This window comes from Taurulus bubalis (assembly GCF_910589615.1).
Source record: "Taurulus bubalis genome assembly, chromosome: 1".
Classification (NCBI taxonomy): Eukaryota; Metazoa; Chordata; class Actinopteri; order Perciformes; family Cottidae; genus Taurulus; species Taurulus bubalis.
In genome coordinates, this window is record NC_136589.1 from 18,148,799 (window position 1) to 18,172,342 (window position 23,544).

Below are 23,544 nucleotides of genomic sequence, written 5' to 3' on the forward strand. Positions count from 1 at the left end.
CCGGTGATAAAGGGCAGCCCTGGCCGAGGCCAACACCCACCGGGAACGTGTCTGACTTATTACTGAGGATACGAGCACAGCTCCTACTGCAGGCGTACAGAGACCGGATAGCCCGTGCCAACGGGTCCGGCACCCTCTACTCCCCCCACCACCACCACAAAACCAGTTATTATTTTTGCAGCTACTAAAACACAATTCCTGAATAAACTAGTTCCCTCAAAAACTAAAAACACAACACTAAAAATATCTTGCAAAAGTCGACACTTAAAACTCTTCTAAAAATTGTATTTAACATCATTTTTGCATTACTTTGAACACAAACACAAATATCTCTGATGTAAAACTATTTTTCATTCATAGCTTCCTCTGAATATAGAGGATAAATGCAACATGTTTAATCTCATTACTCATCTGATCATAATGGTTTCAATTCAGTTTATTTTATATAGCCCAACATAACAAATACAAGTTTGCCTCGGAGGGCTTTACATCTGTACACATGACATCCCTGTCCCGGGACCTCACATCGGATCAGGAAAAACTCCCCCAATAAAGATAGTAAAAACCCTTTCACAGGGAAAAAAAGGGGAAGAAACCTGAGGGAGAGCAACAGAGGAGGATCCCTCTCCCCAGATGGACAGAAGCAATAGATGTCATGTGGCCAGAATGAATAACGTAACAGAGTTACAGCACATTCAATGAATATGACAGAAAGTATTCATATAATGAGTAGTAGGCAGGGTCCATGATCCAGATGGCACGGGCTATCCGATCTCTGTACGCCTGCAGTAGGAGCTGTGTTCGTATCCTCGGTAATAAGTCAGACACGTTCCCGGTGGGTGTTGGCCTCGGCCAGGGCTGCCCTTTATCACTGGTCCTGTTTGTGACTTTCATGGACAGGATATCTAGGCGCAGCCAGGGGGCGGAAAAGATCCGGTTCGGGAGTCTCGGGATCGCATCTCTGCTGTTCGCGGATGATGTGGCCCTGTTTGCCTCCTCGGACCGTGACCTTCAGCATTCACTGGGGCGTTTTGCAGCCGAGTGTGAAGCGGCAGGGATGAGAGTTAGCACCTCCAAATCTGAGGCCATGGTGCTCTGCCAGAAACCGGTGGATTGCTCCCTTCACGTGGGGACAAACTGCCTACCCCAAACGAAGGAGTTCAAGTATCTCGGGGCCTTGTTCACGAGTGAGGGTCAGGTGGAGCAGGAGATCGACAGGCGGATCCGTGCAGCTACAGCAGTAAAACAGGCGCTGCACCGAGCCGTCTTGGTGAAGAGGGAGCTGAGCCGGAAGGCAAAGCTCTCCATTTACTGGTCGGTCTACGTTCCAAAGCTCACCTATGGTCACGAACTCTGGATCGTGACCGAAAGAATGAGGTCTTGGATACAAGTGGCCGAAATGAGCTTCCTCCGTAGGGTGGCCGGGCTCAGCCTTATGCCGTGTTCACACCAAAACAGTTGCGAATTTTCGCAACGCCACTTCGCCTATATCGCGCCGCAGGTGAAAAATTCGCTGTATGTGGTTAATCCGTTTTTTTTGCAACCATCGCAACCGTCGCTGGGGAAAAGGGGCGGGGCTTATCTCTGTGTCTTGAAAACATTTACTATTTCCTTCATCCACCAGGTAAATAACCACTAGTTCTGCTTTATACTTGTTGAGGAAGTCACACACACACGTCGGAACATTAACCGCCCTCATGTCTGGGTTCATAATATTATCCGTAGTCGCACACAGCTCCGACTCCTCCAGGACGAGTGTCTGAATGAAGCTGCTTCCAGCGCTCCTTCAGCGGACCAGCAGTTTCATTCAGTAACGGCAGGACGGCGGTGATACCAGGCGGAGCTTCTATCTCCGTGTTTGTGAAAGCATTTACTATTTCCGCCATTCAGCATTGAAATAACCACTAGTTCTGCTTTATACTTGTTGAGGAAGTCCCACACACGTCGGAACATCAACCGCCCCGTGTCTGGGTTCATAACATTATCCGTAGTCACACACAGCTCCGACTCCTCCAGGACGAGTGTCTGAGTGAAGTCGTTTCAAGCGCTCCTTCAGCGAGCCAGCAGTTTCATTCAGTAACGACGGTGATGCCGGGCGGAGCTTCTCAACGCTGATTGGCTTTCGCAACTCCGCGTCATGCGAATTATTCGCTGGAGTTGAAATATTTGAACGCCGGCGAAAAAGCGAAAAAGCAGAGTTGCGAATATTCGCAACGCCGTTTCGCCTCTATCGCGACGCCCGGCCAAAAATCCGCTTTTTCGCAACCTAACGCGGCTGTGCATTGACTTAACATGTAATCTGGACGCGCGAATATTTCGCAACTGTTTTGGTGTGAACACGGCATTAGAGATAGGGTAAGGAGCTTGGACATCAGGAGGGAGCTTGGAGTTGAGCCGCTGCTCCTTCGTGTCAAAAGGAGTCAGCTGAGGTGGTTCAGGCATCTAATCAGGATGCCTCCTGGACGCCTCCCATTAGAGGTTTTCCAGGCACGTCCAACTGGTAGGAGGGCCTGGGAAAGACCCAGGACACGCTGGAGGGATTATATCTCCCGGCTGGCCTTGGAACGCCTCGGGATCCCCCAGAATGAACTGGAAAGTGTTGCGGGTGTGAAGGTAGCCTGGGTCGGTCTGTTGAACCTCCTGCCACCGCGACCCAACCCTGGATAAGCGGCTGATAATGGATGGATGGGACTGAATACCTTTGTCTCACAAAATTATGTTTCTCTTTTCTCACTAATCCATAAACCTGAAAATATGACTCTTCAAGTACACTTTGCTTTATTTTGAAGGGTCACAAACCAACTTCATGTTGAAGCTCTTGTTCTTTACAACAATTCCAGTAAAGCAGGATTAACAATAACACCCTTCAGCAACGCTCATATCAAAAGAATGCGTGTATAAAAAAGAAGAATCACATGAATAAACATGAACTAGTGCAGGAGATACAATATAAAGATATCAAGAAGAAGATGTTTTCCACTCGTCTGCTGCAGAACACATTTCGGACCTTGGCTCAAAAACTGACAAGAAGAAATAAGTTTGGTTTTATTTTTAAGCTGAGCGTCTGCAGATTTGATTCCATACGTTTTGAATATGTTATGATCTACTAAAGTTAGGCACACAAAGTTTTCTAGACTTTCACAACAGAGTAAAATCCCTCGACATTAACGAAGTGATCAGCAAACAGCCTCCACAGCGGGTCAGCGGGTCGCAGCAGGAAAGCCCTGTCGTGTCCAACCAGCAACGAGCTTATCTGTCTTCCCGCTGGGGAACTTGTAGCTCCGCCCCCCCGTCTTCCTGAGCACATCCTTCCTCTTACACCAATACACAAACACAGACACACTTTCAAGAAGAAAAAAACATTTACAGCAGACTCATATCCTTCCTTTGCCTTGAAAAGCGGGAATTATTACTTAGGAATAATAAACTAAACACCTCGGCTCACGGTCTCCTGAGGCTCAATGATTTCCTGGGATTGTTTGTTGTGATTTGGCTGCTTCTGATGTTGTCGTCACTTTTTTTTTTTTTTTTTAAACTATTAATGAGCAATATTACTATGAAGATGGCCTCTGGCCTCCCTGTGGAAAAGTTCTTGACTAAAGATTCTTTCAGAGGCATGTTGTCGTTGTTGTTTTTTAGCTGTCACTTTGGCTAAAATGCTCTAAAATCGCGTTGAAATTTGGTCTGCACGTTCATGTTCCCCTCAGGATGAACTATAATTACCTTGGTGACCCTCCGACTTTTTATTTAGCGCCACCAGAAAATCAAAATGTTCACTAAAATACCTCATGTGCCCGATGGATCCAGTCATGTTCCCCAGAGGATGAACCCTACTGACTTTACAGTTTTATTTCCTCAGAATTATCTCTGAAACCATGCTTTGATACACACTTACACATTTAGACACCTCTGTGTGTGTTTTTCATGTACTACATGTAGTTGGTGCTTATTCATTACACTACATTTCATTTAACTGACGCTTTTATCCAAAGCCACTTACAATAAGTGCATTCAACCATGAGTACAAACTCAGAACAACAAGAATCAAGAAAGTACAATTTCTTCAATAAAGTTAAACTACAAAGTGCTATAAGGTGCTACTTTCCTTATTCAAGGTATAGTCGAAAAAGATGTGTTCAAATGGCGTTTTGTGTGTACTGTATTGACACAAAACCCCCCCAATTTTCCAAACAGGTTTTTCAAGAGTCGTATGTATAAAGATGTGTAACGTGTAACCTTTGATGACGTCTCCTCCAGCGCCACCGTGAGAGAGACATTTGAGGTTTTGAGCGAAATGTCTTGACTATTAAATGCATCATATTTGGTGCAAACATTCATGTTCCCCACCAGGAAGGACGTTTTCCACAGAGGTTAAGGAAAAGTGCTTAGGGTTAGACGTTAGGAGGTCATTATTTGATTATTCGACTGCAGCCTTAACATTTCATCCACCTGTAGACAGGTGTTCCTCATCCGGTCCAATCAGAGGGAAGCAGGTGGGCCAGAGATGAGCCAGAGAAATGGGAGGCAGCCGAGCTGAATGTCAAGCTTCATATCAAAGAGTACTGAGGCCGATGGGATCCTTCAGTTTTCCCTTTTTAATAGAAAACTGAATGTGAGCGTAATTTATTTGTATGCTCCAACTTGTGAATGTTGCAGTAAAACTTCCACCATGAGAAGTCTTTGTTTTACGAACCAGAGGCCATTTTGTTCCTGGTCAAAACGTCCTGATCAAGACGGATAAGAAAATCACCTTCAACCAACACTCAGGTTTCACCAAATTTATTTAAGAACTTAACAAATTCAACACTTTCTCTTACAATATTCTGCATGTCAGATCATGTGAAAACAAAAACTATGAAAATAAAAAGCTTGACTTCTCCCTGTATTGCACATGTAATGTAAAATAAATTCTCAATATGAAAATAACAAACACTGACTTGATATTTAAAAAAATATACACTATCATATAATTACACACAAGTTGTTAGCAGTAAAAAGCACCTTATTCACCAGCAATATTGTGATTCTGTTACATAGGAACTCATTCATCACTTTACAGTCGGTCTAAAGGACAGAAAGCATCACACCGACATACACCGAACCGTACTAAGCAACTTTACAGGTGAACTGTAAAGTTCACGGTTCACTTGACCAGAACTCCAGAGAAAAAGGGCCGGACGGCGTCTCCGCTCTGCGGGGCTCTCGTGTCCGACAGGACGTCTTTGACGGTCTTCCTGTCGGCTTTGGAGAGGTTGGTCTTGAGCTTGAGAAGAGCCGACACATGTTTCTCACTGAGGGAAGGAGGAGGAGGAGGAGGAGGAGGTGGAGGAGAAGGAGAAAGAGAAGAAGAAGAAGAAATGGGGAGCCAATGAGGTCAGGAGATGCTTTACATCACATCGTTGTTTTGAGGTTTTATTTATTTACACAACGTCATAATGCAGGAAAACATTTGAGCACATGTTCTCTTCCTATTGAGCAGATCTGTTTATCCTCTCCTCCCAGTCATGTAAACCACCAGCGCCGTGGTGCTTTCCTGTCGTTGTAAGGTCTAAAGCGTTACCTGAGGTCTTGTTAGGTATATTGCGTTACCTGAGGTCGGGGTAATCCTTTCCCAGCGATGCTACTTGCATCTGAATGGCCGGTAGGTCTTGCAGCTTCAGAACTTCTGCGATCTTCGTCAGGATGTCCTTCAGGCGGACCTCCTGTGAGCCCTGTGAAGACAGAGCACCTCCAGCTCAGTCGGATCCACACGCCTCTGGTTTTTTCTTGGGGAAGATTTTATCTGTCGTGGTGGTTTCAGTGACGTGTTATTTATTTTTGTGCTCCATTTCTCACCATCTTGAGGAATAAGTCGTGCAGACTCTCTGCGTTGTCCTTCACGGTGGCGTAGGCCTTCAGCTGCTGCTCCTTGTCCTTCAGCTTCACTTGTCCTCTCAGGAGCCTCATCACGTATTCTGCCGTCACCTCCTGGTGCAGCTGACCCACCAGCTCCTGGAATCAATGCACACATCCAATCAGAAACAGCTGAAATGTCTATTTATGATGAATATTAAGTGTAAAATGTGGAAGTGTGTGTTTCTTGCTCTCTTCAGTCTACCTGGTGACAGCTTTCGATTGAACCCTGAAGATCCTGAAGCTCTTTTTCGATGCCGGCCAGCAGCTTCTCGAACAGGGGCTTGTTCAGCCAGTCACTGGTTCCCAGTTTGCGGTAGTGTGGCTGTGGGAGGTACAAACATGATGCATTAGACAGGTGACACGTTTATGCACAGTAGCAGGGAATTCAAATTAATAAAATAGTTCTGCAAATAACCTGATTGAGCTTCAATATATATATATATATATATATATATATATATATATATATATATATATATATATCTTGTTTATTATATTCAGTTGTTCTTGTGTTACAATCTGCATCTTCACATTTTGTTCTAAATGCTTTTATTGTGGAGAACTTTGTGACCTTTGTTTTGAAAAATGGCATACATGAAAAACAAATCTTCTTCCGCGTTTGGTGCAAAAATACCCCAAACCCATCGTTTTCTATTGAAGGCGTTTGTTTCATATTTCAGGAGGAAATAGTGTATCTTGTAGGGGACTATTTTCAGCGGCAGATTAATCCAAATTTGGTGTTCTCGTGAGTATTTGTACCCTTGATATCTATGCTACTTGCTGTGAATGACCTCACCTTGAGCACCTCGTGCACAGGCTTTAATAAGTACACGTGGGCAGATTTCTTCATGCCGGCAAGGACCTGCAGACAGTTTTCCTGCACTCCCTGTCTGAACAGATGCCTCTTCTTCTGGAGGACGTCCCTGCAAACAGACCACACAAGTCCAATGAGCTCACAGGGATATTTAACAGAACCAGTTAGCCGTCACTCAAACGTCAGAGACGCACCTGAACTGCTCGATGCAGCCGAGGTTCGCCTTCATGGCCGGCCGGCTGTTCGGCTTGTTTTGCTTCATGACGTCATTTTGGAAGATGTTGAACCTGCGGGGAGTTGAAATGTAGTTGATTTTCAAGACAATATGTCTAAAAGAAAAAAAGAAAAATACCCTATTTTGGAGAAAGCGGCCCGTCTCGTTACCTCTGCATTAAATCCTTCAGTTGGCTCGTGGTGCTCTGGGCCTTGTGCAGATCTCCCACCACCCTCTCAGCTGAAGTCACCATGCCGTTGATAAGCTGAAGAAACATCAATGGTACAGATCAATGATACAGATCAGTGATGCAAATCAGAGAACACAGATCAATGATACAGATCAATGATACAGATCAGTCATACAGACGGCGTTCAAGAAACTCTGTGAACTGCTGAGACCGCTGAGACACAGACATTTAGGAACCTGAACCTAGGGCTGCACGATTATGGCCAAAATCATAATCACGATTATTTTGATCAATATTGAGATCACGATTATTTATCGTGATTATTCATTAATTTTAGGGACACCATCTTTTTATTGCGCTTTCACGTTTAAATGAACAAGAACACTGCTTCCACTTCCATTGTTGTGCTACACTCTGGTTAATATACAAATCTTTGCATCAGACTGGTCCTTATCACAGAGCATCTCGAAGAAGGAAAATTTAAATAAAGTAGTATAAACACTTTTTACCGAAAATTAAATCCACAGAGCACTGCTTTCACTTCCATGTTGTGCTACATTCCAGCTAGGGCTGCAACAACGAATCGATAAAATCGATTATCAAAAGTGTTGGCAACGAATTTCATTATCGATTCGTTGTGTCGCGCGATTATTATGCCGGGCAATAAGTCACGGAGAAGAAAAAAAAGAGCGCAGCAGAGCAACTGGCCGGTGCTACGGTTTAACAGGCGACCATGTTAACTGCCAACTTTCGGCCGAAAGCGTCTCCTGTTGTCGTCGTTACAGCAGATGTTGAGAATAGCAACATCTGCTGTAATGACGACAACAGGAGACGCTTTCGGCCGAAAGTCGCCAGTTAACATGGTCGCCTGTTAAACCGTAACACCGGCCAGCGTTTCTGAGATTGGAGTGAGACACAAGAAAAGCTGAGGTTGTGATGTTCTCAAAAATAGAAGATCTTTGACAAGTCGAGTCTTGGCCAATCAGCGTCTTCATGTTCCTCAAACTTGTTTTTAATGGAAGCTAGTCAGCTTGCTATCACGTTAGCTAACGTGTTTGGTTGTGTATTGTCGTTAAAGTTACGTTATGTTCCGTTACAGTTCAGTCTTGCTTGTAAAAAAAACGTAACGTGATGAAACATGCCGTCACCCCCCGGTCTGGTTCAGTTCACGCTGTCACTCGTTAACGTTAAAGCCTAGTTTATGGTTCGCCGTCGACGCAGACCCCTACGGCGTAGCCTGACGCGCACCTCCAAAAAATCCTGCACACCGGCGGATCTGGCTGCAAGTTTTTTTTTTTTTTTTACTCAAAGTAGAATGAAGCAAATCACGTAGTTGGGCTTAGCCAACAACGTGACGTCGTGGTCATAAGAGACCCAGAATGAAAGAGTTTAAGGAAGAGGACGCTCTATGTGTAGCAGTACAGCTTCCATCTATCATCTATCAACAGTATTTCATACATATTGATAAAGCAGGGTATGTAAATGCAGCCTCTGGAGGGATCAATTACAGTAAAAAGGGCTCACATTTGGCCGATGTAAAGCATAAATGTGTATGTTTTTAGTGTTAGTCCATTTTGTTGTTTTAATTAACAGCTCAGGGATGTTCAAGGAGCAACCTGTTTGTGCACTTTCTGAAGATGTTTTGCACTGTCACTTCTGTTTTTGAATAAAGGGTTGGAAATGAACGCTTTTTTGATAAAAACATTTTTTTATCCGATTCATCGATTAATCGAAAAAATAATCAACCGATTAATCGATTATTAAAATAATTGTTAGTTGCAGCCCTAATTCCAGCTAATGTACACGTCTCTGCATCTAAATAAAACTCATACGGTTCTTATTCGCCTGAAGCAAAATATAAATAAGGGGACATGTACGGCTCCATTGTGCTTGACTATAGGACAGTCGTAGTTGCAAAATACTCGACAGCTGTGACATCCCTTTGTATTTCCCCCCAACGTTTTCATACAGTGCAGGGATTGCCTGTTTGGAGAAATAATTGCACGAGGGGATCACGTATCTCTTGTCTAGTGTCTGAAGCCTTCATTGCTCACAGTATTTATTGGACACATGTCAGTGTGTCTTTGGGAGGTGGATGGATACGGTGTCGCGCTATCCAGGGTCGCTGTTGTGTTTTTCTGGGTTGACGTTAGACATGGACGGAGATTCAGTGAGGTAGCATTAGCTTTATCCTTAATGCATTCGTCATACTGTGGTTTGTGGTGATTTCAGGTGGTTCAACAAGTTAGTTGTATGTCTATGTGGCGCAGACACAACTCTAACGCACTCTCTGCACATGATTTCTTCTTGGTTAACATCACTTGCCCTAAATCCCCAAAAACTCCAGACAACAGATGATGATCCTTTTCGAGGGACTAGCTCCTCGCTTTCTGCTCCTGACATTTGATTTACCTTTCACACGACACCGTGACGTCTACTCTCTGTTCTGTTGTCTATCTCTACTCTTCTACTAATACCGGAGTCGACTGCAGACAGAACTTTTTTTTAGGCTGCCGCTGCAGGGTGCACGCATGACACCTTAGGGTGCATCATGACTCCTCGCATTTTGAACGTCAATATCGCTGATGATATCAAAATCATGATCGCGATTAAAATTTGATTAATTGTGCAGCCCTACCTGAACCCCAAGCTGTCAGCTTCAGTGCCTGGTTGGACTTTCAATAAATAAGTTCTTCCTGATTGGTTAATCTTTGCTCAAGGTTTGACTTTAGTTCATATGTTCAACAGCCTGGAAAATATTGATTTGGTAAATACAGGCCTTCCTCTGGTCCAAACATTGTGTTTTAACAGCGAGTTTCATGCACATGAGAACAGACAGACAGATGGACAACAGGCCGTCTAAGCCTTTTTTTTTGTCAGATCTACATTTTATAGCTCAATAAAACTGTTTTATATTGAGATTGCAACCAGAAGAAAAGTCATGAAAACATGCCAAGGCTTTGATTTTGGTCACTTGGGAGGGGCAGCGGAAAAAGCTTTGAGCAAAAGTCAATCCCGTATCAGTACTTATACTTCCATATTTATCTTATTGTGTGGAGGTCAACCTATAAAACCTTTATAAATTCAACAGTCTCATTACAAAAATGAGCGATACGTATCATGAATAATGCTGGTTACTATGAGCACACAAATCTATTGTTTGTCAGATCTCATGTTATGAAATTTAATGATTTGGTATATCATAAAATAATGCAGACTATGTACAGAGCTAAAGCAAAGTCACTGCCAGACTGTGGACAAAGGCTGTTTCAATACATGATTGTAAATATGATTTGAGAGATGTTTGTAAGTTTACTGTACAAAAAGCTAAAAAAGGGATTGAAATAAGATGTATTTCTATTGTAGGAGTTCAATTATGGAACAACGCTAACAGGAATGTAAGAAGGGTCAACTCATTTTTGGTTTTCAAAAGGATTGTTTATAAAACTATTTTTGAGGGTTACAAGTGTGAATGAAATGTATGTATATATATTTTCTTTTTCCTTTTCTTCTTTATATCGAATTAATTATCTGATTTAATTGATAATAATTTAGGTTAAGAATATATAAGCATTATGCTTCTACCTATACCCTTTTCAGTCTTTCTTTTATGTATATTGCATTGTGGCTTTACTTATTGTATTGAAATGATTGACTGAATAAAACACACAACAAGAAGTACTCTCTTTTAGCTCCGCTTTGGGTCTCCACCTCCTCCTGAGGGAACTAAGTGACTCTCACGGCCGCGTACACGTGGTCTCATCTTAAACTCTACCTGAATGATGTCGTAGGAGACGGGACTCACGAAGCAGCCGTCCTCTATGGTCGGCTCCTCTCCTTTATTCCAGCTCTGCTTTGCTTCCTGCAGGACGCGGCTGATAAATGTTGTCAGCTTGTCCTAAACGCACAACGAAACTATTAATGATTCAGCTTTTCAGAGAGCGGGTGGAGCTTAAGATGCGACGCAATCCACTCTTCAGATATCTTGTTTATAACTAACAAATATGGTGATTGAGGTGAAGTCATTGTTAACTTTAACTTTGTTTGATCGCCAGACATCATCAACCACTTTGGTTCTGAACCTTATTTAACAAAGCTACATACAAAGCAGTTCACTCAGATACATCTATTCCTTAGTTCCATTTGATTTAAAATACCTGTACGATTGACCCTCGATAAGCCCTGCCCCCAGAAGCTACTCCGGCAAGCTGTGGCCGATGCTACGCTATGAATGGCTGGTCTGCGTGCCAGGGGGCGGGACTTAGCGAAAGGGTCAATTGCATTGATCTCTTCCATTCATGCCGTGGGACCATGAGTGTCCACTACAAACTTCCTGTTTGTGTTGATTTACTGACACACAAAGGGATTGTTAGACTGCTGCTTGAGGACAGACAGAAAAACTAGACCTGAAACTAAATACATTTAACATATAAATCAAAGTAAAACAACTTCACGTGACCAAATGAAGCTGAACCAGGAGGTCAGGCTACCTGCTGCTTGCTCAGGTATTGATCCTCCAGAGGTTTCAGGAGCTCGTCAGGCAGCAGCTTTCCCAACGCGTCCACATCGATCACACCGGCCAGCTCCGGCTTCTGAAGGACTCTGTCACAGAGAGCACAACTTTCACCACATTGTAGGCAGCAAGGTTATGATTTCATGTGAAAACATCCTGATATCAGAGGCTCTCTATATATTTGGCTGGCTATTACCCTACTTCCGCTGGTTTAAAGATAAATTGCTATAGGCTACTTAGCAGCTAAGCTAAGGAGCAGCATGATGCCATCCCTCTCCATGGACAACTACTACAAACTCCTGCAGAATATTGCAGTTTTGGAAACAAAAATCTACCGAATAGAAGTGAACGTGGCGGTAAATGGATTGTGTCAGAATGATACCACTTTACCATGGACTCAAAATCCTGTACAAATGCAAGCTTTACTGAACTGCTGTCTATAATCTGTTTTGATTTTGATTGTGTTGTCATTGTTGGTGATTTTAATATCCATGTTGATAATCCCCAGGACAGAGGGTCTATAGAGCTATGTGGTGTCCTTGATAACTATGACATGACGCAGCATGTAACAAGTCCCACCCACAACAAGGGGCACACTCTAGAACTAATCATCACCAAAGGTCTGGGCATTTCCAAGGTTGCTGTGACTGATGTTGCACTCTCTGATCATTCCTGTGTTTTCTTTGAGAGTGCAATCTCCCTGCACACAAATGTCCAAACCAAGGTTGTGACAAAGCGTTACATCACTGAAAACACCAGTGAACTATTTATTCAGAAGTTCTGCTCCACACCAGGCCTCTCTTGCATCTCACTCAATGAGCTTGAGTTTGTGGCTTCAATTCTAAAGTTAAAAATGTTATTGATGCCATTGCACCCACTAAGGTGAAGGTTGTCTCGGGTATGAAAAGATCCCCTTGGAGAAATGCCACACTGGTCAGAATAGAGAAAAGAGTGTGTTGGAAAGCTGAACGCAGGTGGCGAAATACTAATCTCCAGGTTCACTGTGGTATCTATAAAGAGAGACTTCACAATTATAATTTGGAACTTAGGAATGCAAGACAGGCCTTCTTCTCTGACATAACCAAAAACAATAACAATACACGCGCCTTATTTGCTACCGTCGACAGGCTAACAAACCCTCCGGTGTCGGTAACTGCTGCGCTCCAAGCCACCTGGGCATGCAATCAATTTGCCTCCTATTTTGCTGATAAAATTCAGAAAATTAGACAAGCAGTCGGTGGCTCCACACCAACCACAGGATATGTGTTGTCCCCATCTTTAAATAGCATCCATTCAAATAGCATTACACAATTTCACTCAATTAACCAAAGAAGCCTAGAACACATTATACAACATCTGAAAACATCAGATCCTGCTGCTTGGATATTCTACCAACACACTTTTCAAAAATATTTCACACTGCATGACCGCTGATCTTTTACAAATTGTAAACACATCCCTTCTCTCAGGTGTCTTCCCACAAGCCCTAAAAACTGCAGTTATTAAACCACTCCTAAAGAAGGCTAGTTTAGACCCCGAAATAATGAAAAACTATAGGCCAATATCAAACCTGCCATTCTTAAGTAAAATAATGGAAAAGTATTTTTTTAACAGCTGAACAACATCTTGGCGGAAAATAACTGTTTCGATGTCTTCCAGTCCGGCTTTCGTCAGCACCACAGTACTGAAACTGCTCTTGTTAAGGTTTTCAACGACATCCACTTAAACACAGACAGTGGCAGAACCTCAGTCTTAGTATTACTGGATCTTAGTGCTGCATTCGACACGGTCGATCATGACATACTACTAGACAGACTGAAAGTCTGGGTAGGACTCTCTGGCGCAGCACTTAACTGGTTTAAATCCTACTTGAAGGACCGACAATACCTTGTGTCGGTAGCTAATTACACATCAGAGCTGACTAGGATGACATGTGGTGTTCCCCAAGGTTCAATACTGGGGCCTCTTCTGTTCAACATCTACATGCTTCCACTGGCTCAGATTATGAAAAACAACAAAGTGTGTTATCATAATTATGCAGATGACACACAACTCTACATAACTATATCACCAGGGGACTATAGTCCCATACAAGGGCTGGCTAAATGCATTGAAGAAATCAATAACTGGATGTGCCAGAATTTTCTTCAATTAAATCAAGATAAAACAGAAGTAATTGTTTTTGGTCCCAAGGATGAACGATTGAAAGTGAGTGCTCAGCTTCAATCACTGATGTTAAAAACCTCAAACCAAGCCAGAAATCTAGGTATAGTTATGGATTCAGACCTCAACCTGGACAGCCATATCAAGACAATTACAAAATCAGCCTACTATCACTTGAAGAATATATCAAGGGTTAGAGGACTTATGTCTCAACAGGATTTGGAGAAACTTGTCCATGCATTTATCTTCAGTAGACTTGACTACTGTAACGGTGTGTTCACAGGCCTCTGTAAAAAGTCAATCAGAAAGCTGCAGCTGATTCAGAACGCTGCAGCTCGAGTCCTCACTAAGACCAGGAAAGTGGATCACATCACTCCAGTTCTGAGGTCTTTGCACTGGCTCCCTGTCAAACAAAGAATTGACTTTAAAATCCTGCTGCTGGTTTATAAAGCACTGAATGGTTTAGGGCCTAAGTATGTTTGTGATCTGCTGCTACCTTATGAACCATCCCGGCCACTCAGGTCGTCTGGGACGGGTCTACTTTCTGTTCCAAGATTCAGAACTAAACATGGAGAAGCAGCGTTAAGCTTTTCTGCTCCACATATCTGGAACAAGGTCCCTGAAAGCTGCAGGTCTGCTGAGACCCTCAGCTCCTTTAAGTCCACATTGAATACTTTTCTGTTTGCTGTTGCCTTTAATTGAACCAGATTCAATTGCTGCATCTCACTACTGCATTTTACGTCTTAAACTGCACTGCAACTTTTATTCAACTTTTATTTTGACTGTTTTAATGTTTTCTTAACTGTTTTTAAATCTGCATTATGTTTTGATGCTTTATGTGAAGCACTTTGAATCGCCTTGTTGTTGAAATGTGCTATACAAATAAACTTGCCTTGCCTTACTTTGTACTTGGTTACAGTCCAATGGTCATTGGGGAATCCTGGATCTTACTCCAACACAACAGCATAAATATAACTAATAATAATACCTCTTGACTTACTGTGGGTAATACTCGTTGACCCATTGCAGAAGGAACGAGCAGTCCTTGTCCTCCAGACCAAACTCCGCGATCTCCCTGAGCCTGGCGCTGAAGGTCAGGTGGTACAACCGAGCGTAGACGTTGCAGACGTCCACGTGTGGCGGGTAGCAGCTCCGCACCGCGCGCACCACGTGCAGCAGGTCCTCCTTCAGCTGCCGGCCCATGGCGCATATGTCCGCCTGGACAGAGGACTGGCCCGTCTGGAGGGCGGTGGTAGGCGTCGGCGGGTTGTCCATCCGTTCCTCCACCAGGCCGCGCAGCGCGGAGTCGTGGAGCTCCCTCCAGCCGCCGGGCCTCCACGCGGGAGCCGTGTGACCGCTCTGCGTCCACCGCCGGTCCTGGTCCTCCTCCTGGGTAACAGCCCTCACGGCGGATGCCAGGGCGGCCTGCGTGCCGGCCTCCTCGTCTGGGCCGAGCGACAGGCTCAGGGTCTGCAGCACGAGGACCCGCAGGGCCACGCGGTCCGCCGCCAGCGCGCTCACCTCTTCCTCGTGACGCGCCAGCGCCTCGGACTCCTTCATCTCCCCGAACAGACGCTCCTCTCGCTCGATCAGCAGCCGGCCGGCTTCACACAAGCGCTTCGCCTCAAGGATCTGGTCGTACGAGAGGACCACTGAGGGAGGAAGCAGAGATGATGAGGAAGCCAGACTTCTGGACGTCCTATAATAGCTAAAGAAATACAGGTCATGTTCAGAAATAAAGGTCTCATTCATAAATGCAGGTCACATTCAGAAAGGTTACATTCACAAATACAGGTCACATGACCTCATGAACCGAATCATTCAATACATAATGGTAACGTTTTATCATCTCATTAAGTGAGGAACTTGTGTTTCTTGCTACTTTACAATACTACTTATATAAAATCCAGTGAACTTGAGTCCAGCACTGGAACAATTTGTACATCTGTCCCATTTCTTTGTCTTCTAAGGTGGTAAACTGAACATCTTTGGGTTTCGGATTATTGATCCGACAAAAGAAGCAATTTGATGACTTCACTTTGGGAAACTTAGGAATGGACCTTTTACACATTTTTACTGCAGTAAAAGTTACAATACTACAGTGTAGAAATACTCTGAAGACATGTTTTTCTTTTGGAGCATTTTGAGATGAGACTCAAACGAGAAACAACGACTTGTAAAAACAAATATGTTTTATTGCATATTATATGTTACTGGATTATATTAATGTTGTTTATATTAATGCTAATGTTAGTTTATTATTATATATTTTATATGGGACGCTTGTGACTTTCCCCCTTCTGGGGACCAATAAAGCGTTATGTATATAATAATAGTCTAAATCTGATAAATCTGGTCATTCAAATATGATGTCAAATAAATGTAATTAAGTAAAAAGTACAATATTTTTGCAGTAGGCATACATGGCATAAAATGGAAATACTCAGGTTAAGTACTGTACAAATACCTTTAAAAATGAAGTACACTGTAACAAATTGCTGTAAAAATCCAAGAATTTCTCAATAGTAATGTGCTGTTCTTCGTAAATACAGTTAAATACAGCAAAAGTTCAGACCTTAGAAGAAGAAAAAATTAACAGCGCACTACTGTCACATATTGCAGTATACTACAGTATTTTTTCCTTTTTCAGTTAACTAACTCCGCCCATTACTCTTCAAAATACCATTGCATCAAGTCTCTACTACTTATTCAGCACATAGTCACCATAAAGACTGTGAAAAGAAAGCCTTAGATATTATAGATCCGTGATTTTATTCAAGTTGGAAGAATAATAAGAGGACATTTGAGAAGATGACTTTAACCGAAGCACCGAAGTGGACCGAGCACCACCTGCTGCTCCACCCGGCCTACAAACACCGCAGAGGACCCTGTAGTCCATGCTGCTCCTGTGGTTCACTAAACAAGGTAAATGGAATATCAAAGCCAGCATTACCGTGTTCAGTCATTTTGTCTTGAATTAACATTGTATTGTATATATTTTTTGCCAATAATGTGAGTTGTTAACCGCGTGTGGCAAACACGCATACTAGCGCTGTCAGCTAACTCTACTCTGGAGTCACAACATTTGATATCGTTATCTTTCTATTGAACCGTGTCACCGGCGTGTAGAGTTATTTCATTTCCGAAGTCACCGGAATTCATTTCTCAAAGTAAGTGAAGTTAGTTAGTCACGGGAGTATGGTCCGGCTATGTTAACTTCAGCTATCGCTAACCTATAGCATTCGCTTTGTTAGTTTAATTTAGATTAAATTACTATTAAATGAAGGTTAAAATAAAGTTCCCAAGTAAAATAGGATCCCTAATTGATGTTGTAAAATCTAACATAGAGTTTGCATTTGTTTATTCTAATGGGGTTTAGTATTAAGTGCAAATACGCTTTACATACCACACCTAAAATATGCTTTCTCTGTTATTACATTTTTAGGTGCTTCATTGGTCTCAACCAGGAAATGGGGACAAAAGCCATCCAGGGAAGCTGGTGTCCAGAAGAAAGCAGCAGCTTGGACACCATGTGGAGACACCCTCATAACAAACCTCCTGGACTTTGAGTGGGGCTTCACAGCACATCTCCGTAGAGGAGGAAGGAGAGAGTAATGCATCCTGGTGGTCTGTTTTTCCTTTCAAGGAAACAAGTTTCAAAATTGTGTTCATTTCAGTTCATCAAGTTGTCTCAAACATGCAGTTCCAGATTTGTTCTTTTACACGGTTTCTATTGCACTAATGACCATAACTCATACAAAAGTGACTGAACAGGATTCAGAGGTCTGGTCTGATTGTATTGTATAATAATGTAATTACTGAAAATGTTTTTGCTACTGAATGTGTTTGATGCATTTGCTTTAATGAATGCAATTTTGTATGGTGCATTTATTATTTTTATTTAGCAAAAATGTAATCACTGTAAAATGGTCAGTTATTGAATGTGTTTGACAATGCATTGGCTTTAATAAAAGCTTCAAGGTCATCTCTTGTCTGAGTCGTTTCTATATTATATTTTCAGGGGTTTTATTTTGAAATGTAACATTTTGAAATCACTAGCTTCTAGCAGTGTCATACTGTAAATATACATTATACAGTACTGTAATACATTTTACGGTAATTAACTGTTTATAGGAACACAGGAACATAGCAGTATAATGCCTTTTCTATACAGCACTGTAATATTTTTTACAGTAGTAAGCAGTTGTTGTAAATTACAGTAGGTATGCTGTAGAATTACAGTTGAATACAGGCAGCTGTAGCTGTCAGTGGTTTACTGTAATTTTACAGGGAAATGTGTTACAGTGTACAGTCATAAATACTTAGTTACATTCCACAAGCTATAACTAATAGTCCTCTTATTGTTAATACGAGGTTTCTATAAATTAAACGAATAAACTTTGAATAAACCAGCTGACCGTTTGGGGGCTTCTCCTCACCAGGTGACAGGCGTCCATCGGTCGCGGCGGCGTTGGCGCTGGCGGCCCGAACCTTTCGGAAGTTGAACATCGGCGGCAGGAAGTTCAGCCGGAAGCCGTCGGTGTCGGTCCGCATAGTAAACCAGGAGAGAGGAGACGGGCGGGCAGAGGGAGGCTGGGTGGAGTCTGAGGGGGAAGATAATAACTTAAGATACTTTATGGGAAAAGTTCACATTTCTTGCCACATTAGCAAGCTAAGAATTCAATATTTATCGAATTTAAATTGAGCTTTTATTTATTTATTTGCTAATCTACCACCTTTAACGTTCTAGTTAGTTCAGTCATTGACTTTTAAATGATTATAAAACGGTATTTTCTTATATGTTAAAAGAAAACTTTTAAAAAGTTTAAAAGTTAGCTCACTAACGGCCCCTAACGGAACTAGCTTCCTGTGTTATTTTCAAAATAAAATCATCAATAAGCATATACATAAAACCACAAAATATAACAACACAAGATTAACTTAACCACCTTGTGTCCAGTAGAACCATTTTCATCTCATCAACACAGTTTATCTAATAAAGCTAAAATATCTCCAAAAATCACTGCACCTGTAATGATTTTATGAATAATACAAAGAGGAAGTACATCAAAATATCACATCACAAAAAAATAACTGAATTTAAAATAACAGTACCACAAGAAAAAAAAGAAAGAAATGGAAATAACAGAAAATAAAAATACAAACTTTAAACTTCATTATTGAATAACTGTAAAGCTCAGAGATCATACACACGACTTTTACAATCAAGCTGAACCAATTAGCAAAGGCTCACGTGGAACATTGATCAGTTATTGTAAAGAAAACAACTCGATAAACGTCTGCTGAGCCCTTCAGCTACTCACCGGACCTCACAGTCACTGCTCTGCTAGTAACTCACGCAGCTGCTGCAGGGTCTTTATACAGCAGCAGGAGGCGGAGCCTGCACGTCATCACACTCACACACACACACACACACACACACACACACACACACACACACATACGACTGTGTTCTTGGCACGTTAACGCTGAGGAAATGTTGGCAACTCGTCTGTGGTTCAGAGTGAAATATCTCAACAATGACTTCCTCAGTTGTTCCAGACACTTCTATACTTCCACACTTCCACAGTTCTTGGTCCCCAGGGGATGAATCCTATTGACTTTGGTGGTGATCGTCTTACTTTTCCTGCAGATCAAATATATATAATCTGACCAGCACCAGATTAGGATTCCACAAAGCATCAAGTCCTGTTAGACTATTGAAGCTCATTTTGCATCCATTCTACTATTTTGTGTCGGTCTGGAATTTATGTTGTGTACAACAGCATATAAATATAAATATAATGATTGACTTAGTTTCTTTTAAAGGAACAGTGTGTCGCATTTCAGGGAATCTATTGGCAGAAATGTATGATAATAAAGAAAAAAAAGAATTGGTTGCGTTTTTGTTATCTCAGAATAAGACCTTTTATATATACATTGTGGGCGGGTCCTATTCTACGGTAGCCCAGAAGGGACAAACCAAACCCTGGTTCTCAAGGCGTCACACGGAAGAAGTTTCACTTAGTCACTGCTCGAGGCCGGTAAATCCTACTGGACCTGTCAGGGCGATGAGATCCCCAACGCCGTGTTTCAAAGGGATGAGAGAGGAGAGCAACAATGTTGCTGCGTGACGCTCAGCCAGCAACCTGCTGCTCAACAGCATCAAAACAAGGCGCTAAGTGTTGATAAGGACCATCACTTTTTTTACCTTTTGCTCCTCCCACATCACCACTAAACTAAAGTGTCTTCAGGTCAGGACTCGTAGACACGTAAGTGTCTCTATCGCTTTATTTCATTTTATTCTCTTCAAAGTCAAAACCAGCGCTGCTTAAATAATACGTAGAGCAAACCAGACATACGAGAGTCCAGAAACCAGAGCAGCACAAATGACTAATAACACAAAACAAATAAAGCAACGTTTTTTTTTCAATCTTTCAAAACAAATGTAGCTAAATTCATAAGCGTTGACATAACAACATAATCAAAACTACCTTGCTTTCCCTCAATATGAACACCTTCTGCTCTGCAGGATCGGAGAGGGAGACAGCAGCAGAGTTTGGAACACATCCCTCTGCAGGTGCGGGTCCAGGTCCTGTGTCTCTGCCGGTGTGGGTCCAGGTCCTGCGTCTCTGCCGGTGTGGGTCCAGGTCCTGCGTCTCTGCCGGTGTGGGTCCAGGTCCTGCGTCTCTGCCGGTGTGGGTCCAGGTCCTGCGTCTCTGCCGGTGTGGGTCCAGGTCCTGTGTCCTTGCAGCAGGTCTCTTAGACTCTGAGCAACGAGCAGAGATGTAACTACCGTCTGGCAGGAAGCCAGCGTTGGGAAAGTTCTTTCTTTCTGCACGTTTCCTGAGCTGAGTGACGATGTGAGAAACAGCGCAGTCTCAGAGTGACGTGTGCACAGTCTGAGGTTGATCTGCATCTCACAGGTGTTCATGACCACAGGCACATTTATTAATAACTGTTCAGCTCCAGAGTTTTATTTAAAACCATAAAAACATTTCCCTGTTTATTATCTGACACACATCCGGTATCACTGCGTCCCGTCCGGGCCCAAAACATCAATAATAAATCATCAATAATACTTTCACGATTAACCTCTCAAAGCGTATAGCTCTCATAAACTGTCCTCAAAATACGACAAATTAGTTTTCACTTCATCAGAAAACTGGGAAGTGTAAATTTGTCTTCTCTGCTCAGGCCACGAGAATTTACATTATGAATTAAAGTGAAGCGACACCTTTATTAATAAGCAGCTTACAGTACAGACTAAACTTACTTACTAACACTATGAGGATTCAGCTGGGGATGTGACTGAAGGGAACTCTCAAAGTAACAGTTCGTACAGCGGAGGATGAGATGAGAAGAGACAGCGTGTCACTGATGAGTTAGCTTTTTTAGTTGACTTTTTCTTTGTGCATGTTTGACCAGATCATGGCGCTAGAGCAGTCCGGCCGGCGGAATAATTGTTAAAATTTCAGAATTTAAAAAAAAATAAAACTACCTGAATCAGGATTCAAACCATGGATCCTCAAATTGAAAGACAGGAGTTCTAACCATTGAGCCATAGTCACAATTGATTAGTGTACTGACATTACTATACATATTGCTCAACTGCAAGGGAATCTGCAGAGGAGAGTCCAGGCAGGTAAACCGTGGGCTGATGTCTGAATTTTTGGTCTTTATGTTTCTAGTTTATTGTAGAAAGACCTTACAATAGGGTTTATCATCCAAAAAGCTTCACCAATGATTTAAACATAGAGAAATATTGTCATTATGTATGCGTTATTATGCTATGATTTTACTTGCCCGGCCCACTTGAGATAAAAAAAAAAACTTGACTAAAATGAGTTTGACACAGGAGGTTACCAAAGTGAGTAGGGTGCATCCTCTGGGGATCATGAATGTTTCTAGAGATCTTCATGTCAATCCATCCCATCGTTCTTGTACCAAAGAGGTGGACTTGTTTGTGCTGTTTTAGTCCAGCAAGTTTACTTTTACAACATGACGATTACAAAATAAAGATTTGGTCGTATTAAAAAGACTAATTTGGATATTCTCATGTTTACTTTTTGAAAGTGTTTTTCTGTCAAAACATTTTCCCTGAAAAGTTTTTTACGTGGTGAAGTTTGGTTCTTCTCCCTCGTGAGATCACACAAGGTCACATGACAGGAAGTCATCAGGAGAAGAAAAGCCTCATATGAGAGTGTGGAAGGGTGTTTGGAGCGCTGAGACACACACACACACACACACACACACACACACACACATATACGTGTGTGTGTGTGTGTGTGTGTGTGTGTGTGTGTGTGTGTGTGTGTGTGTGTGTGTGTGTATATATATATATATATATATATATATATATATATATATATATATATATATATATATATACACACACACACACACACACACACACACACATACATACATACGTATATATACATACATACACACACACACACACACACACACAGTAGATGACCTTTGACCTCCAGCAGCCTCTAAGAAGACGCATTCTGCAGCGACAGTGTGATTCTGCTGCAGAATCGTGTTTCTTCTGAGGGATCTGAAGTGTCACAATAATTAATGAATGTGACTTTTATCTGGATTGGTTCGTGAAAAGGTTTTCATTTTCCAGAAAAAACATCCTGCAGTGTCTCTCGATGAGGAATCCGTTGTATTGCGTCACAACGCACGGCCTCCGTGCACGTTTAATACGTTTAGAAGAGTGAAGCTTTTCTACATTTGACCTCATAAGAACAGAAGTTACCTTGTCTGTCAGGCCCCAGAATGACCTGTAATATGTGTAAAAACACTTTGATTAAAAGACACGGACGGTCTCAGGCTTGTGTTCTTGATATCCCACGAAAGACCAAAACAACGTGTGAGTCTGTCTCTGGAAAAACAAACATATGTTTCTTATTTCTTAAAAAGGTCTCAGTCAGTCATTTAAAAACACAGCTGCTCACTTTATTGTTCAATCAACCAAAGCAGGAGGAATTATTGCATTTGTTGGGGACTATTTTCAGGGGCGGATGAATCCACTCGTTTCCTCCCTGTGAGCTCCGACTGCAGCTCATGAAGCTCCTCTGACGGCAGGTTTCATTCACATAAATGTTAATTTCTATATTCACATTCAATTCATCACTTTCTTCTGGTGGTTGATTGTCAACCACTGTGCCGCGGCACACCAGTGTGCCGTGACAAATCGTCAGGTGTGCCGTGAGAAAATTTCCAATTTCACTTAATTGGTCCAAAAAAATATTATTTAGCTGCCGCAAATAATTTTCCATTGTTGAGCGTCTGAGCCTGCAATATAGTGGCTGGCCTAGTAGTTTCCTATAGAACAGGTCTGCACCTTGTTCTGCTATTAAACAAACTAAACGGCCGTATGTTATTGATCGTACACGACAGCTTGTAATTTCTGGGTCGCGTCTACAACTCTTTCCGCCCCGATGCGATGCACACAGGAGAGCACACAGTGGACAGAGAGAGCGGCGAAAAATATGTCGCGTGCTTTTCACAATGGGATTTGCTGCTTTAAGCTATCACTATTTTAAACTATGAGCTCTCATGTTTAAAGCCCAACAGTTAAGGTATTTGTAGGTCAAGACAAACATCCAACAGGCTGCAGCCTGGCGCTCCATCAATGACGTTTCTGAGGCTCTGGAAATATTCTTCCAAAAGCCCGAAAAACACACTCAAGTGACAACGCCTGCTCACTTTGTGGTCATCATTAAAATAAATGAACACTA

At 42.3% G+C, this 23,544-nt stretch overlaps 1 protein-coding gene across 3 annotated transcripts; it reads right to left on the reverse strand.

The window, feature by feature from the left end:
• Positions 1-4,763: 4,763 nt before the first annotated feature.
• LOC306745926 (tumor necrosis factor alpha-induced protein 2-like) lies at positions 4,764-20,362 on the reverse strand. Of its 3 annotated transcripts, none has more exons than XM_079228791.1 (12): positions 20,284-20,362; positions 18,229-18,393; positions 14,790-15,441; positions 11,604-11,715; positions 10,919-11,011; positions 7,094-7,188; positions 6,904-6,996; positions 6,692-6,818; positions 6,098-6,217; positions 5,836-5,991; positions 5,590-5,711; positions 4,764-5,291 (listed from the first exon to the last, which is right to left on the reverse strand). In XM_079228791.1, the coding sequence occupies exons 1-12, from the start codon at positions 20,357-20,359 to the stop codon at positions 5,144-5,146; spliced, it is 1,959 nt and encodes a 652-aa protein (XP_079084917.1). In that variant the 5' UTR covers positions 20,360-20,362; the 3' UTR covers positions 4,764-5,143. The 3 variants fall into 3 exon arrangements, with proteins under 3 accessions (XP_079084917.1, XP_079084916.1, XP_079084918.1); XM_079228790.1 differs by having other exon boundaries at positions 10,889-11,011; XM_079228792.1 differs by lacking the exons at positions 18,229-18,393; positions 20,284-20,362 and adding an exon at positions 17,227-17,420 and having other exon boundaries at positions 10,889-11,011.
• Between the last annotated feature and the right edge of the window lie 3,182 nt (positions 20,363-23,544).